Source organism: Cyprinodon variegatus, unplaced genomic scaffold (genome assembly GCF_000732505.1).
Source record: "Cyprinodon variegatus isolate N-32 unplaced genomic scaffold, C_variegatus-1.0 Scaffold718, whole genome shotgun sequence".
NCBI classification, from domain to species: Eukaryota; Metazoa; Chordata; class Actinopteri; order Cyprinodontiformes; family Cyprinodontidae; genus Cyprinodon; species Cyprinodon variegatus.
In genome coordinates, this window is record NW_015151171.1 from 56,524 (window position 1) to 73,821 (window position 17,298).

At 38.8% G+C, this 17,298-nt stretch overlaps 1 protein-coding gene across 6 annotated transcripts in view; it reads right to left on the reverse strand.

Annotated features, from left to right (window-relative positions):
- LOC107097733 (trafficking kinesin-binding protein 1-like) overlaps positions 1-17,298 on the reverse strand; it is a 49,958-nt gene that overhangs the window by 18,130 nt on the left and 14,530 nt on the right. For 2 of the 6 annotated variants that reach the window (XM_015395004.1, XM_015395003.1), the window contains exons 1-2: positions 8,139-8,560; positions 3,857-3,933 (exon numbers count right to left, since the gene is read on the reverse strand). In XM_015395004.1, the coding sequence (XP_015250490.1) occupies positions 3,857-3,933; positions 8,139-8,355 (294 nt within the window). In that variant the 5' untranslated portion in view covers positions 8,356-8,560. Of the gene's footprint in view, positions 1-3,856; positions 3,934-8,138; positions 8,561-13,864; positions 14,631-17,298 lie in introns of those variants that run through there. The other 4 variants (XM_015395007.1, XM_015395005.1, XM_015395008.1 and 1 more) reach the window with 3 other exon arrangements.

Below are 17,298 nucleotides of genomic sequence, written 5' to 3' on the forward strand. Positions count from 1 at the left end.
CTCTGCCTTATTGTTTGGTTGTAGCTTTTTTCTTTAATCCCCATAAGGATGGTGTCGCAGTTTCCTATGGATGCTGAGCTGTTTTCAAAGTGAGTGAAGCAGGTCAGATGAGATGGGAAGAAGTTGGAGAACTCCACGGTGTCTCTTGTGCGCTTGGAACATTTTGAAAAGGACATGTTTTATATTTTTTTCCCTCATTGAAAGAGCAGCTTGGTGGTTCGGAAAAAAAAAAAAAAAAAAAACTGTGAGCAGCTATTCTTGTCCAGATTTACAAATCTAGCTCGTCTGCTTAGTACATTCCCCATTTTCGTGATGATTTGTCAGGAAAGTCTGGAGGAAACAACTCGAGTCTCTTCTCTATTTCTCAAAACACTAGTATCCACCAACAGATATCTTGTCAGTAACAGTTAGACTCCTTTTGGTTCCTTATTAAATAATACGATGACAAATCGAATACCATTAGTTGTAAACCTGTAATATAAACATACCAACAAACTAAGAAATAGCTACTAAACATATTTTTATACAATAATATCTACTTATCTTTACAGAACTAACAACAGGTAGCAATCCTAACGAGGTGAAAACGAAAGTAAGGGGGTAGAGAGCATGACCCATATACAGTAACTGCTGCCACTGGTTATTATGGACCTGCTGATGTCACTCCCAGCACTGTACTTCCAGATGTTGAGGCAAGAGAAATTTTAGAAATTTTAGAAGTATTAGGTAAAAATTGTAGATGGCTGCAGTTCAAGATGATTGTTCTTAGCTTTTGTAATACTGAAACAGAGACTAGCTTCGTAGTAATAATGTGACTCTACGTTCTGCATTAGGGGTGTTTTATAGTTTGTGGTTTTAACAGAAGGAATTTTATTGAGGTGTTTCATGTTGTTTTTGGGCTGAAAACAACCCTGGCAGTGAAGGACGTATGGAATTGCCATCTATAACTTTAAGAATATAGTAGATAAATTCCTGTAACAGTGATGAAGAACTTATTTGAAAGTGGTATTTAGTTAAAATATTATATACTTATTTGTATCTATAAATAACTGGTTATACTATCTGTAGCAGAGGCAAAGCAGGCCATGTTTCCCTGTCTTTTATTTTCTGCTGCGGTTGTTTTAGCCATCACCCTCCGGCTCAGAGTCTTACTCTGTAGGCTAAAAGTCCGCTCTGGATGGTTCTGACCTGTAAAGTGAGATGACTCCATATTCCTCAGCATCCCTACCCTCTCCTGAGCTATAACTGGCTGATGGTTCAACCACACAAACCAATTCCAGTTTCCATCTTTCTCCAAAAGTGTTTTCCCTCTAAAATCACCACATGATGGGTTATTATTAACTGTTAATCAGTGCTGCCATGGAGATACTGAATGTAGGATATTTGTGTTAAAAATAAGTCTGTTTGATTCCTAATAACATAGAACTACCAAGTCTGTCCTGCTGCATGATTTTAATGCAAAATTTGATTAAATCATTACTGCCTCATCAAAACGTTAAACTCTCCTGTTATTGCAGTATAATTAGACATGAAATTCTTCGTTTTTAAATTAAAAAGCATTAAGGATATCCAACCATTGGGGGGGGGGGTGTTGATTTTCTGTCAACCTAATACAATAATTCAATAAGAAAACTACGGAAAACTCGGTTTAAAGTCAGAGTTCTGACCTATTTCTCAGAATTCTGACTTTTTTCTCAGAATTCTGACAGATAAACATGTTGGCATCAAGCCATAGACATGTCTGTTTTAGAGACTAGCTCTTTTGTTTTAATGACCTTCTGCTCCTCCATTAATGAGGGGACCCCTTGGGCACGTAAAATGTTGCCTAATTCCATCACTTTCCTCCAATGTGTCACTGGCCACCTCAAAGAAATCACATCTTTGTCAGTGAAGCTGAGTGCTCCCACATCTCTTCCTTCATGGTGCCCATCTACATTAAAATCCAAAATTCTGAGATTAAAGTCAGAATTCTGAGGAAAAAGTCTAAATTCTGAGATTAAAGTCAGAATTCTGAGGAAAAAGTCAGAATTCTGAGAAAAAAGTCAGAATTCTGAGATTAAAGTCAGAATTCTGAGGAAAAAGTCAGAATTCTGAGATTAAAGTCAGAATTCTGAGATTAAAGTCAGAATTCCCCATGTTAACTGAAATAAAATTTAAAAATCAGTTAACTTTTTTTTTCAGTGGCCCTAATCCTCTTCTGTAGAAAACCTTTTATCTTGTGATTTATTTTTTAAACCAATCCTAACACTGGGAACGCCAATAACTGCAGCACTGTTGGATGAACAAACATATCGGTGCAGCAGAAAAAGCTGCTCTTAGTCAACCCTGTACAAACATAATGGGTTTATTCACCTCTGGAAACCAGGCTGGGCCTGCTAACAACAAACACTTTGATTCTTGGCAATAAAAATAGCTCACAACACAAAGGCAATGTGGAAATGAAGAACAGAAAGAAACAATTATGGTAACACCAGAGCTTAGTAGAGGGAAAAATAACCTGCATTCCAATCTGTCTGTCAAATCTCTGGTTTAATTTGATACTGCAACCATTCAGTTTTGCAGACACTTTTGTCTCTCAGTGTCCTACTTTAGGTTCTTGTTTGTCTATGAGCAGCAGGTGATGAATTACATAAAAAAAAAAAAAAAAATCAACCTTAAGGGCTGGTTATACTCCCGCAGCAGTGTGTCGCAGTGAGCTTGTCGCAGGTATAACAGACATTTCATATGTTCAATATTGAAGCGTGGTCTGCGCTACGTTTATTCCATGCCACAACGCAAACGGGGAAAATCACAAATGAGCTGTTGGTCTAGATACGGCTGAGGCGGTGAGGAAATTGGGGCAAGATTGTCCGACAACAGAGGGACGTGAGGGTGAAAAATAGCGGGGATCCAGGTGGAAAAAGGGTCCGAGCGTTCTCGCGCACCTCGCTCTTCTAACTGGTCTATCTTCACCAGTTGTTTTCCGCTATCGCGGTCATACAAACAAAACAAGTCATTAAGGTACCAAACAGGAAATACGCATAGTGTAGAGCAGATGTAGATTTGACCAATCAGAGGCCTCCTGTCTGCGGTCACCTACAATTCGGGAGAGGTGCAGCAGAGTGTCTGCGGAGGGGGCGGGGATGCTCTGCGTTCCCCGCAACACCAAATTATTTTCAAAGTATAAATCAGCCAGGCAACATGTTCAGCGATTCGGTTCTACTAAAAATCCTGTTTTAAACCAACGCATCAGATTTCAACTTAATGTATTTTCCAGACTATAGAGTGCGCCTCACAATAAGCCATGCCCACATAAGTTTTGGGAAAAACCCAAAATGTCCATAGAAGCTGCGCCGGGCTATAAGCCGCTGATATCTACTAAACTGTCTCCCACCAAACCTATAGGGGGAGCTCTACATATAGCCCCTGGAGTAGAGACACAGAAAAATGCTAGATCCTGTTAGCTTGTTAGCTCGCAGCAGTAAGAGCTTTAACTAAAAGATGGGGCTTCGTCAGCTCTTTATTTCAGCTCTGCAGGAGTTGAGCCCAGTCTCTTCATTGGTTTGGCAGCTGTAATGCAGCAAATAAATGTCAAAATGTGCTAATTGGGGACATTTGTTCTCTGTTGTGCCTGCTGCTACCATGTTCTTGTGCCAAAGGAAAATTAGCCCCTTATTCTTTGATTTCCAACTTCTACTGCTCCTGTGGCGGTTAGGAAAAACCTACAGAAAAGAGGCACCTTCTAATGAGCCGGATGGTTAAAAGCATTGGAAAAAATCTAGCGTCTTATAGTAGGGAAAATACGGTAATGGCTTGAAAATCCCTGTAAAAAAAAAAAAAAAATTCTCCTTTAACAGAGATTGCTTTCAGCACTGACCTCTTCCAGTAGTCTGGTGACGGCATCGACGTCGCTGTAGGTCTTCGTCATCTGGCCCACTCTGTCAGCACACAACACTGCGGGGACAGAAACACAGGAAAAGCTTTAGAAATAATAAAAAAAAAACTAAAGAGATTAATGAGGAATAACTGCTCTTAGCACCTGTCATTTTAAAGTGTCCATTAAAAATAGGACCCTCCGGATTTTGCCTCAAATGAAACAACAAGACAGAAAGCTTTGTTTAATCGCCACTCATGGAAAAAGCAGTGCAAACTTGTTTACCTCCCTGGACCTTTTGGACAATCTGTCATATTTTAAACCTTTGCATTGCATTTAATTACAATTTTCTGAGACAGAACACAAAAAAGCAATAAATAAATTCGATGGAAGGTGGTTTCGTTTACAACTGTGAAACCAGGCATTAATGGAGGAGCGCCAAAACAAATCAACCTTTGAAATGAAGCCATAAAAAGGGCCGTTTACAGTCTGTCATAAGTCAAGTAGGAATCACAGCAAATGTTTAGAAGAAGTTCCTCTGAACAGATAAGGAGAACACGGAATGATCAGCATCATGCTGAGGGAGGAGCTGTCTTCAGCAGAGACAGGGGGAGGCAATAATACCCTCCTGGTTGGCTTAAAAAAACAAGGAAGTGCAATATATAAGACCTTAAATATAGCAGAAAAAGAGTCCTTATAGTTCACTAGAAGTTTGGAAAACTTCGTCATTAGAGCTGCTGATAAAATTATATGGAGGCTTTGACCCTCATAGCGTGATTAGCAGAGGTGTTTCCATTATTTACCCAGGCTGATAGAAGTGGGTGGAGCTCCCCAGATTCTTCTACTTTATATAACTTTGAATAGGAAAATAGCTTATACTTTACAAATATTATAATCGACATATAAACATAGCTTAGCTGCTCCCTCTACATCTTCTTACCTCTTCTAATTAGAAGAATGAGCATAAACAAAATAAGAAAAATAAATATCACCCTTATTGCCCTTATATACATCATGCTGTCATTTAACCCAACTAAAGAGAAAGAAAATATCAGCCACTGAGTGCATGACCCTGTTTAATGAGGAGTACAAGTTCCTTCATTTTCTGCTTTTTATTTCTTCAGACTGTCCCTGAAATTTAAAATCATGCCTGTCTTTTTGTTTGAATAGAAAATCCCTTTATTGTCCCACAATAGGGAAATTCAGATGTTTAGAGCAGCAAAAAGATGACAGAAAAAAATGGTCACACAAATGTGAACCTTAGAAAAGTGTATAAGAATAACATAATAGTGAAAAGTTAAAAAATAAACAAATAAAATACTGTACTGTAAAGTGTTTTAACAATATAAATGCTTTGCACCTGAAGAATAAATAACCAATATACAGCTAGAGCTTTCCCACAGCCCAACATAGAAACTCAAAAAAGGCAAAGCAATTTGTTTATTTCTGATACCATTGAAGTTTATCTTTAGTCAAAAGGGAAAAGAATGTCATGCAAGGAATATACAAAACAGTTTGAACGCGGAAGACTGAAAGAATGCAAAAAAGAGCCAGCTAATGCAAAGCACCCATTTTATCATCCACATTTACTGCAACTGAATGGCTGCTAGAAACCAGATATACAGCACCCTGCAGGCGTAGTCACACCCCTGAGCCATTTCAAACCTGACCGTATCGGAACTGCAAATTTTCAATTTGAGGTTTTAGGAATGGATGCTTTGATATGAAACCTTTAAGTTAAGCTACAGCTCTAATCAGTTTAGAAACTGTTGCAAAAAAAAACAAAAAAGGTAATTGAACCTATTCACACCTCTAACTGCACCTAAAGGTTGTTCTACAAAGACCCAGGGGGCTTAATAAAACATGCATGTCACACTTGTTACACTTTATTTCCTTTATTCAAAAAACTAGTTTTTGTCCGTTTCAGTGAACTGCGTTGGTCTATCCCATTTGAACCCAATAACTTGAATTGAAGAGGGTGTACAAGCATTAAGGTTTGGAGCAACTCAATCCCCTTTAACACCACAGTTTCTAAGATTCATCTCTGGGTTATTTTTAATTTTTTGATCTGCTGTTGATAGAGATGTTAGTGACTAAATGATTGATTAACAATCTAAACCAACAAACATAAAACCTATTTAAAGCAAAACTTTATAAAAACCTTGTGAGTATACTTGTGTATTGCTTTCCCCATGCAATCAATCGTTCACACGCTAATGGTGGTACGATAAACTGCAGCCACAGCCACCGTTGGCAGACTGACAGAGCGGAGGCTGTCACACAATCAGAGCCATCGGTCCTCTGATCATCAATACCGTGCAAGACGAGAGAGGCATCTTGCCAGATGAAGTGGGGAACCAAACCGGCAACCCATCCATTACTGGACAGCAAGATTGAGTATGCATAGAAATGACACACCGTCTTCATATAGACAGCTTGCTCACATATATTTCCAAATAAAGAGGTAAATGTGTTTAAAACCCGTTTCTGTTAAGACGAAGTGTTAGTTTTAATTTAAATTTGACAACTTTCAGCGTAAACGATGTTTGCAAATGGTCGATACACTCATTAAAAAAGGGCCTAATTTCAGCATAGTGTTGAAGACTTCCAGTGTAGCACTGGGGAGAAACCAGGAAGAAAATGGAAGAAATAAATCCATAATTGCCTTTGTTTTATAACATAATGTGTCGCCTCTCTTCCAAATATCAATAACACGAATGGCTGCTTTCATCAAGACTAGAATAAATACTTGAAAGCTCTTTTATCGGCTCATATGATATTTGTTAAAATGAAAAATAAAGAGGAACTAAAAGTGGAGTCAGACAGAAATCACTGAAGTACCTGATTTCTTCTCTGACCAATCATGGTTAAACCCCAAAGCCAGCATCACAGAGAACATTCTGATATTAATACATCATCACAAAAACAAAGTTAGACTATGAATCTGAATCTTTTTTGCAAAGCAGACTGTAACAGCAGCACCAATTAAACCCGAGGAAGAACAGAAACATACAAACGTACTGCAGTATGAGTTCAGCCCCAGATAAACCCATATGTTCGCCAAACCACAACATTTGTCTTCATTTGCTATCTGGCGTGGAAGCGTGGAAGGGCAGGGTGCAGCCTGTTTACCTGTAATTCTCTATATTTGTGTACGTGCTTCCTTTCAAAGAACATGCTGGCTCATTTCCATGGTGATACTCCTCCCAGGTCAAACGACTAAAGTTAAATACAGTAAGATAATGAAACCCAAAGGCTTCAATGCCAAGAGGAAATATTGATATTTTACTGATTAACCTTTCAGGGACAAATTAACTCAGAAGAAAGGCCAGCAAGGGCAACTGTTAATAAAAGATTTACAAGGCGAATGATTGTGACTTTTAATTATATTCTAATAGTGATTAATGTGTGATAGATTCATAAAATCTCTTCCAATCGAAGCCATATATGCAGCTCAGTGGGATATGAAATTGAATCTTAGTTAATATTTGGATAAACTCTTTCTAAAAATCAGCTGCAACAGAAATCTCAAGCTACAGCTACATGTAGATTGCTCAAATAAATGTACACTGCAAAGAAAAGGCTTTTTTTCTAGTTTTCATTATTTTTTTTGTTTGTTTTCTTTCTCTCTTATATGTCATTTCTAATTTTGTTCAACACCTAATTATTTTAAGAAGAGGAAAAATGTATAATGGGTTCCTTGAAATCAGGAAGAATTGTCAAAAAGGAGGAGTCTTAATTGATGCATCAAAGAACCCTTTCCAGAGAATTATCAGATTTTCGTTTACCTTTGAAAAAATATCATCATGATTGGTGGATGATAGCTGAAAGAAAAAGTCACAGTTCTTGAGTTTGACTCATTTAAGATAGATCAAACTTGGCCTATTTGATCACAGATTGGAAAAACGGACCGATTTTATTTTAGCTCTAAACATACAAGCATGTTTGTATGTTGATGCGAGTTGAAATAAAGTTGATGGATCCCACATCATAGAGTTACGGTAACTGAGGAGTTATTGTAGCACAGAGGAAGAGGCTCCTTAGGAATGTAAAGCACAATAGGGGTCGTCTTTAGATGCATCTGTTTAAACATCTATTTTAATCATGATTGTAATATTAAGTGCAGAGTCTGAAATGTCATTCAGGAAGGGAGTGAACTGCTCTGTAAAGAGGAGGTAGTGCACCTGCACGACGAGCACAATTCCCTCCAAAACGTTTATAACTTGGTCATTGTAACTCCTGATGATCACAGTCTCTACAGAGCCCCAAAAGAGCAGACAACTACCTTCACAAAGATGCTGCTCTTGGTCCGTTTCCTCAGTCTCCTCATCCTGTTTGTATCTTCCGCGCCTGGAGAGAAAGACCATTTCCACCTCTTCCTCGTCTTCATCCTCCTCCTGCCTTGTGCTTTCATGAATGGGCAAACAAACATATTCCTCGTCCCGATCCTGCAGGTTGGAGAAGTCAACATTGTCCTCGTGGCCGGACATGCAGAGGGCCATCCTGCTCTTCTGGCTCTACAGCCAAGCAGTCCTCCCAGGCAAAGCCACGTCTCCTACCTGGGCCATGGTTGTAGGTGTGTTGTTTGACAGAGAGATGTTTGCGCTTCCCTGTCAGAGCGCATGGCTCTCAGAAAGGAAAGTGTGTGTGCGTCTGATACGGGGTCAGATCAGCTGTATAAATATGTAGCAGTGTGAGTCTCAGCTGTCCCCTATTGCAGGTCGCTGAGACGATCAGACGGCTCAACTCCTCCTCTCTGCTCTGACTGGTCAGGCTGTGGCCTGCTCTACTTCAGCACAGACAGGGGGTGGAGAGAATCATCCCCACTTTCTCTTAAGTTTCACATTTAATGGTTGAAAACTGGGTTTGAACAGATTAAAACAACAGAAGGGATTTAAAAGCCGCCCTTTAATCCACATCTGTTCAAATGGTGATAACTAAAGAACAAAAGGTTAACGCTGTGAAATGCTGGTTTTTGCTTAAGCTAAAAGGTAGATAAGCACATTCCCCACCCCTCTCAGGTGACATCACCTTGGTACAGTCCTGCCCAGCCTCTATGGTGACACTGGAGCCAGGCAAACACTCACATCCACCTGTTTCCAGGGTGTGGCCAATTCCCCACAGGTGAATGGCTTTAAAGGCATTATCAGACCCATAGAAACATATCTCCCATTCTGTGTGTCATTATCAAATACAGCATTTCTTCATCTAAAAGGATGCATTCCTTTCAGATTGTGTCATGATGCTTTCTTTTAGGAACAGGTTCAGGCAGACAATAACCTCTGTCCCTCAGCCTGGTTCTTCCAGTTTGGTTCCTGTTAAAAGGGGACCGTGTCTGCCCTCCTCTTGAACATACTTTAAAGGTTCATATTTGCCTAAATCAAAAAAAGCTTTAATTTAAACGCAGTAACAGGCTGTAGGTAAGCATATTGCTTCTTGTTCAGAATCAACCTTATAGAATAACCTGATTCAGGCAGAACATTTGAAACCAGCAGCACTAAACACACGATATCAGTAGCTGAGTTTGTCCCTGTCATGAGTAAAGGAAGACCTCCTTTACTGCCTTCAAGTTGTTAAACATTAAAGAGAAAAGGCAACTTCAGGTTCGGTCCCTGGAAATCCGTCTGCACACTTACAGACTTCAGCCGTCCTGTATTTGGTTGTATCATAACACTGTCCTGCAGACGATTTTACAACCCTTATTTATTCACACATTTTGAAGCACTACAACCTTAAATCACTGGGTTTTTTTAGATTTTATATGTTACTTTTTTAATGTGATAGAACAACATGAAATAGAGTGGGACTGTAAAGTAGTAGTAGGGAACTGAATATGTATATTCTTGCTAAAATGGGCTATAAATACACTCTGTTCTAAGCAATCACAGCATGACGCTGCCACCACCATGTTTCACTCTGCTGGTGCTACTTTGAGGGGGATATACCACACAAGGGCTGCAATCAACCCTTATGGTGATAATAAAATAATATGATTGGGATTAATCAATTAATTAATAATCAGGCAGCAAAACTTGAACGTGAAGCCGTTTACTCCATTCGCAAATTAAACAGCTGACGGTTAGTTTATTATTTCAATAATCCATAATGTTGCAGAACTCTCCACACACAGAAATGGTATAAATGCCAAAAAAGTTAAATATTTATTGGAAGTAATCAACAAACATAATCAAATAATCAAAACATCAAAGGAAATGTTGACAAAGTTGGTCAGAAAGAAGAGCTTGATTTCTATAATGCGAATAATAATAATAAACTGATTATGGCCAATATTTGCTGGCATCCAATTCTTTGTTAGAGAGTAAATAATAAGAAGTCTCAGTATGAGCATGCCATTTTTGGGTCTGTCTTTTTTTATGTCCTTTTATGTAAATGTTTCTGCTAATAACTGGGTTTCCCCACTGTGTTACCACAACGGATTATCCTATTTTATTGTAATAATTATTGTTATTTATTATCTATTCATTTTAGAGGCAAAATTCTTAAACAAATGAACATTTATAATCTAAATCTTTTGGGAGTTTAAACAATTTTGAAATAAAGGACTGAAAGAGGAATTCCCAAAACCTGAGACTGGGCTGGATGCTGGCCTTAAGCCTACAGTCTGGTTTATGTTAAAGTATATTCATGAGTTAGAATGGCCTAGTCAAAGTTCAGACCTAATCCAAATGATAATCAGGAAGAAAACTCAAATACTGAGGTTGAGTGATCCTCTCTGTTAGATGAGCCGGAGGTATTTTGCAGAACAATGTTCAAACATTAACATCTCTAGACGTCTAAAGCTTATAGAGCTAAATTCCAAAAGCGTTGCAGAAGTTGTTTCTTTAAAATATTTACTCTAGTGGGCAAAAATCAAGACATGCAAAGTTGAATCCATTTGTTTGAAATTATTTCTTTTTTTTTCTTTTTCTAATTTAAAATTGTATAATGGTAAAAGATGCAGATTTATTTATTGATTGAGAGATTAGTGGAGAGCTTTTTATTGTTAACGAGACCTGGGAGATCATTAATTATGAACTCCAGTCCATAATCCCAGTTTTTTACTCATCAGTTATGCTCTTAATTGTTATAATTAGTTTGGGAAAGAGGTTTTAGTTCAGGATGACTGAGTGCTTGAGAGGTTTTTTTCCCAACAGGCCAACAGAACGGTTCTGTTGTCCTGCAGACGATAAAAGGGTCCAATAAACACCAATCACTGTTTAGGGGAAGAGTTTTGCTTTTCTGGTCACATTTCTCAGCCCATTTCCTTCCTTTTATTCTTAAATTTGGGCTTAATTTGACTTTGATTAGTCTATACTGACAGAGGTGTTTCAAGTATAAACTAACTTTATTGGAGCAAGAAGTAAAAACAAACTTGCTTAATTAGAATAGATCAACTTTTAAACACCCATTCAGACTGAGAGGTTATGCAGTCTTGATAATTTAATCCAAAACTATTTAAAAATGTCCCTCACAGAGCAACTGTGTCCCTCTAACCCCCACATCCCCAGTATATCCACAATAGACCAGCCTTTTTCCCAGACCCCATCCTTTGTTCTGACTGGGCTCAGCCCATACGGCCCAGTTCTTTTGAAGCCTCCTAAAAGTGACATCCAGTGTTTCAATCTGCTTTTAGAAAAAAGAAAAGAAAAAAAAAAAAACAGACTCGGAGCCTCATGCAAATCACTGAGCTAAATATAAGCCAACCTACTTCCCCCTCCCTCCTCCTGCAGGACTCAGAATATCATCAGCTGTTCGCTATTTCTGCCTCCATGAGGGGATTTATCAAAACATAATCCCCTCTGGTTGCCAAGAAAGTGAAAATACCAAAGACTAGAAATCAAAGCCTGGCTGGCGGTTAAATAATACAGCTGGAAATGCAAAGGTGCTTAACTATTCCACAGCATTACGTAAGAAAATCTACACAGCATCCCTGAAGCACGTTGCTATTACAACGCACCATTTCCTTCCTCCATAACTAAGGAGTTACATCAGAACATAACAAGGACATATACATAAATGCTCAGACGTGTCTAACATGCTTTATCTCAAAAGCATCAACACAGCACAGCATGTGAAGAAGCTGCAGTGAGACCCGATCAAAGCAGGAGACAGTAAACAAATCACAGACACAGCCAGAGCCACGCTAATGTCTGCTGTTAGTCCCATCTGTCACCTGAGCAGGTACCATCACTACAGGCATCCTCAAGTCACATGGATCAATCCCCTCCCATGCAGTTACATACTGGCTTTACAGTAATATAAAACTACATGATGTTGTAACCGACCTTGGTGCATTACATAAAAACATCCCACTGCAGCAACACCTCCTCAACAGGGGAGGTCCTATTGCTTAGGTGTTTCTTTATGTCATTACCCCTCGCTGTCTAAGCGTCATTCATTCATTTGAATGAAATGTTTTCTATTAAAGCACAGAGGACAGCTTCATAACATAGTCTATCTATTCCTCCAGACATGGATCCCACCACATCTGCAGCTTCAAAAGATGTTGGAGAAAGGGGATTAGTGGGACAGTAAATCTAAATGAATGAGTGGATAACTAATGTCACAAAGACAAGGACTGCGCCGTTAACCCAGTTTAATTACATTCTATGTGGTTTAGTTAAAACAATCTGTCTTATATACTAATTACAGACTTGTTGCAGCATTAAACTCTTCTTTTATCTGCAGATCAGGTGGGATTTCAGCTTTTTCTGTGTGATTATAAATGTTGATGCACTGCAAACAAATCTATACCAAGACAACAGGGAGAGCAGAGTAAACTTCATAAAACTTCCATCCATCCATAGTGCTCATCTGCAGCAGCCAATGGGTGAAAGGCAGGGGAACCCTGGACAGGTTTCCAGTCTATGCAGGGCAACACAGAGACGAGATGCTCGTTAACCTTACAGTCATGTTTTTAGACTGTGGGAGGAAAACCAATCCTGGCTGCAACAGATAACTTTAGTTGTTTCAATTCATGGTGTTAATGTAAAACCACAAGTGTCCTTATCCGTCTTCTTCATAAGCTATCTAGCTAAATCTAAAGTAACTAATTCTTAATAGTTTTTAATCAACACTGTGTAACACAGAAAGGTTGATTGTTGATACAACTAACCCCCTTGTAGATATGGGAAGGTCTGTTTTTATTACGTTTATGCCTTTTTCTTTTTTATAAAAGCATGCAAAAATCTCCGATTTTTAAACTCTACACCGTTTCTTCTCCCCTTTGACTCAAATTAGGCATTTGAAACTTATACGGATAATCAGAAATGTGTATTAGTGAACAATTTCACATTAAAACTGCATATGCTAACTTCTGTTAGCATTTTCTATTTAATTGCATGCATATTATTGCATATCACATAAAGAAAATCATATCAACTATGCATATCAACTAAAAGAAAAGATTAAACAGCCATTTTCAGTGTCAGTTAAGCGTTTTTAAATCCTTGAAAGGTATCTGCGGTACATTCCTGCTGCAGGGAGAGTAGGATTTTCAGCTGACAACAGGAAGGTTAAACAGAGTAGCCTACTGTTAATCTGCCTAATCTTTCTACAGCAGTTAAGAAATGGTGCAGATCTTTTGAAAATCTCAGATTAGAATTTAGTTCTTATGGTTTTAAAAAAAATGAATGAAGAAGCCAAACACTTGTCTAATCACTAGTACAGCAGAAAGTGTATAAAACTGGATAAATTGGGATATATTAGTTCTTCAAGAGATACAAAAACTAGTCAAGAAGGTCAAAGGTATGCTAGACAGGAAATTGCAAAACATTGATTGGGTAAAGTTTAGATACAACCATGACAAAAGTAAAAGTCTGCTGTTGAATTAATCTACTCATCCTTTCAATGTAAATCCTAATTTATCAACATAAACAGATTGGATTTGCCTCTACGGTTTAGGTCCATCTGCAAGATATAGATCTGCATTTTCTTGTCATTTCTGCTGTGTAGACATACTAAAATAACTTGAACGGTGGCTCTATGATATAAAGTTTGGATGGTTCTTACCATCAGTACACTCCTCATAGTACCAGTCCAATTCATAGTAGTCAGCCTTGACAAACCTCTGGCCTCTGGTGTGGCCTCGTCTCTTCATCCTCACTGCTCTTTCAGAAAGAGGCAATACTGTCCCAGCATGTTTAGCCCTAGCATCTTTGGTACGTCCAACATCCCATCATGGTTGAAAGAGTTCAGTTATCGCTTAGTTAAATATTTACAGTGTCTGGAGGTCAGTCAGTCATTTCTGCTTTCCCCATGCTCAGTGGTCAGCAGTGGCCACATTTCTTTAGCACAGCTCCTCTTAATCCCATCATAGATCCTTTCAGCTCGTCTGTGTAGGAAGCTCTATTCATTAAATATCCGGTGCCATTTTAGCATATCAACCCACAGAGATGTTGGCCACGTCATCAGCTGTCAGAAGGAGAAATAAAAAAAGAAATACTTCTATGTGTTCATGTCCAACAGCAGAAGGTCTTCCATCCCTCTTTGTCTGCAAGCATGTCTCTTTTTTTCTGTTCATCAGTTTTCCTCTGTCACTCTAGAGCTTCAGACCAAAAGATGCAAATCCCATCATCTTCAGATCCATTCAAAGATTCATCTAGTTAGTTCGTCTTCCTTCTTTGTCTAACTCTCTGGTGAAACTGTCCCCCTGAGGTCAAATTCCGTCCTTGCTCCCTGTTACAACACTGCTTCCTGACAGGCAGCACTGACCTCACACATGCATCTCTTACAATGACTCAATAAATACACTGACAGAGAGCAGGAGAGAGCAGGCAGCAGCAGCAGCAGCAGCAGTCACGGGTTTTGCAGCAGAATGATGCTAACCGTGACAACATGAAGGGGCGGGCTCTGAGGAAACCTGCAGCCAATAGAAAGGGAGAAGAATCCCCACCATGCTGCCACCCACTGCTGCATGTCAGCAGTTACCCCCTCCTCTCCTCCACTTTGTCCTTCCGAGTGGTTGCTATAGTAACAGACTCTGACTCCTTTTGGCATGGAGAGGCTGTTAGCAGGAAAAGCCATGCAGCGTTGGCAGAGGTGACGTGGCTGGTCCAAAATGAAGCGACATGTTAAGTTTTAGGGATCAGTCTATATTTTAGGGGTGACTAATGCTTATCAGGGAACTATGGAGATAATATTGTATTATACTAGATTTTAATGCTGGATTTTTATTTTTATTTTTTTGCAGTTTGTAAAACAGAACATTCTGTGGTAATTTCAAGTACTTGTAAATGTGTTAAAATACAAATACTAAGACATTATCAATACAAATTCACAAACAAAACCTTATAATTACACATTTCAAATGGTTCCTATGCATACAAACCATTAAATTAAATCCTGTCAAAGACACAGACAAAACGACAGTTAACACACAAATCAGGTTACGAATGTACGCATTTTGGGACACATTATACGCTTCCTGGGAGCTCCCAGAATCATGTGTACATGGTGCGTTTAAATGCTGGTGGAAAGCTTGGTCTTCAGAGTTTTTTTTTTCACTGAACTTATTAACTATAATTGTGCAGAAGTGGTAAAGACAATTTTCAGTGGAAAATGGGATACCTCAGCACCCCTTAGTTAAAACCCATACCTGAATTTAAAGGTTTGTTTGCGTAGGAACCTTTAGGAATTCATAATCATCAGATTTGAGTGCATTTTTGTTTTGCATCTGTTTTGAACACACATTTAACAATACCTGACATTACGCATAAAATGTCACAACTTACAAAAAAAATTACAAATCCAACATAAAAGACACTAATCCATTTTTGTACAGTATCCTCTCTATAGTGAAACCTGTAAAAATAATTGGGCTGTAAAAAAGACGATATATAAACCAAATCTATTCAGCTTGGAAACACAAATATGATACAAGTTTACCTATAGTTAGATAAGATTTTAATGGTTTTAACTTTTAAAGCAAACTGGATTTCAACACTGTAAAAAAAATCTCTCATAGAAAGGCAGTCAGCTGGTTTATTACTAATGAGGACAGAGTAATATTAAAGTTGCACAGCTTGCAAGAGAAGTAAAAAGGAAACGGACAGTAAACAGCTTTAACACCCTTAAATTATGTATTTGTTTAGTTACTCCACAACTTTATGTATTTTGTGGGGTTAATACATTTACAGCATTTCTTTTCACTATTTAATACACTGTATAAACATTATCAGCTTTTCTGAGCAGCCCACTAGAGGGCTCGGCATGCGTGGGTTCTCTCTGGGTACTCTGGCTTCCTCCCACAGCCCAAAAACATGAATGTTAGGTTAATTGGCTTCTCTAAATTCTCCTTAGGTGAGTGTGTGGGTGAATGGTTGTTTGTCTCTGTGTTGCCCTGCGATATACAGGTGACCTATTCAGGGTGTACCCTGCCTCTCACCCATTGAGGGGCGGGAGGCAGTCACCCCTCGTGACCCCAACTGGGATAAGCGTGAAGGAAAATGGACCAGCTTTGCTGTAAAAGTACAATAAATACATTTAATCTGATAGAAACACCTGCCAGTTTTATTCTTTGAGACAAACCAAAGAAAGAGATGGTTGGGATTGAATGATTTCTGTGAAAACAACAAGATTTTTTTCTTTCTGTGAACCACCATACTGAAAAGAGCCATGGCCACACCAACATATAATGTGAATGAGTGGAAGTGTTTGATTAAACTAGAAGAACCACAGAGGTAACAGAATTTAACTTGTATTTCCTATGAGTTGCTAGAGAAGGGTTTAGGGGGTGAGGAGGGTCATGGAGTACAGCATATTTGCTTTGTTTCATCCTTTTGAAATGTCAGAACCTGCTGGATCTGGGATGACGGCAGCCTTTTGGAAAAAAGAGAATAGCAACAACAACCACACTATTTGTAAATATAAGATACTGGTATAGATAATAAAAAATTTAAAATAAAAAAAAAAAAAAAAAAAACTCTCCAAATACAGTCTTTTCTTAGGTAACTGTTGGGCTGTGATTGCATCCTACAACAATCATATCCCAAAACAAAAGAGAACATTTTCATAAAAATACACTAATTAAAAATAGGCTTCTTCAAGACACCAGTATAATTTATAGGGCTGCAACAACGAATCGATAAAATCGATAAAAATCGACTTTTAAAAGCGTTGGCAACGAATTTACCGGTAATCATCGATTAGTTGTGTCGCGCGATTAATGCGTCATCCGCCGCCGCCGTCATCCGGGGGAAGAAAAAAAATATGGCAGAGCGAGTAGCGCCGCAGTTGCAGTGTTGCCAACTCAGCGACTTTTCAGACCCCTCCAGCGACTATTTTTCAAAAAAGCGACTAGCGACAAATCTGGCTACTTTTTACGGTGTCACTGGCGGCTTTTGCCTGCCGTGGGGCGCCTCCATCATCCCAACCCCTTTCTCCCTCTCTCACAGGAATCCCTCTCAGCGCGGCAGTTAGAGCCGCAGGATGTTTACCCTCAGCGT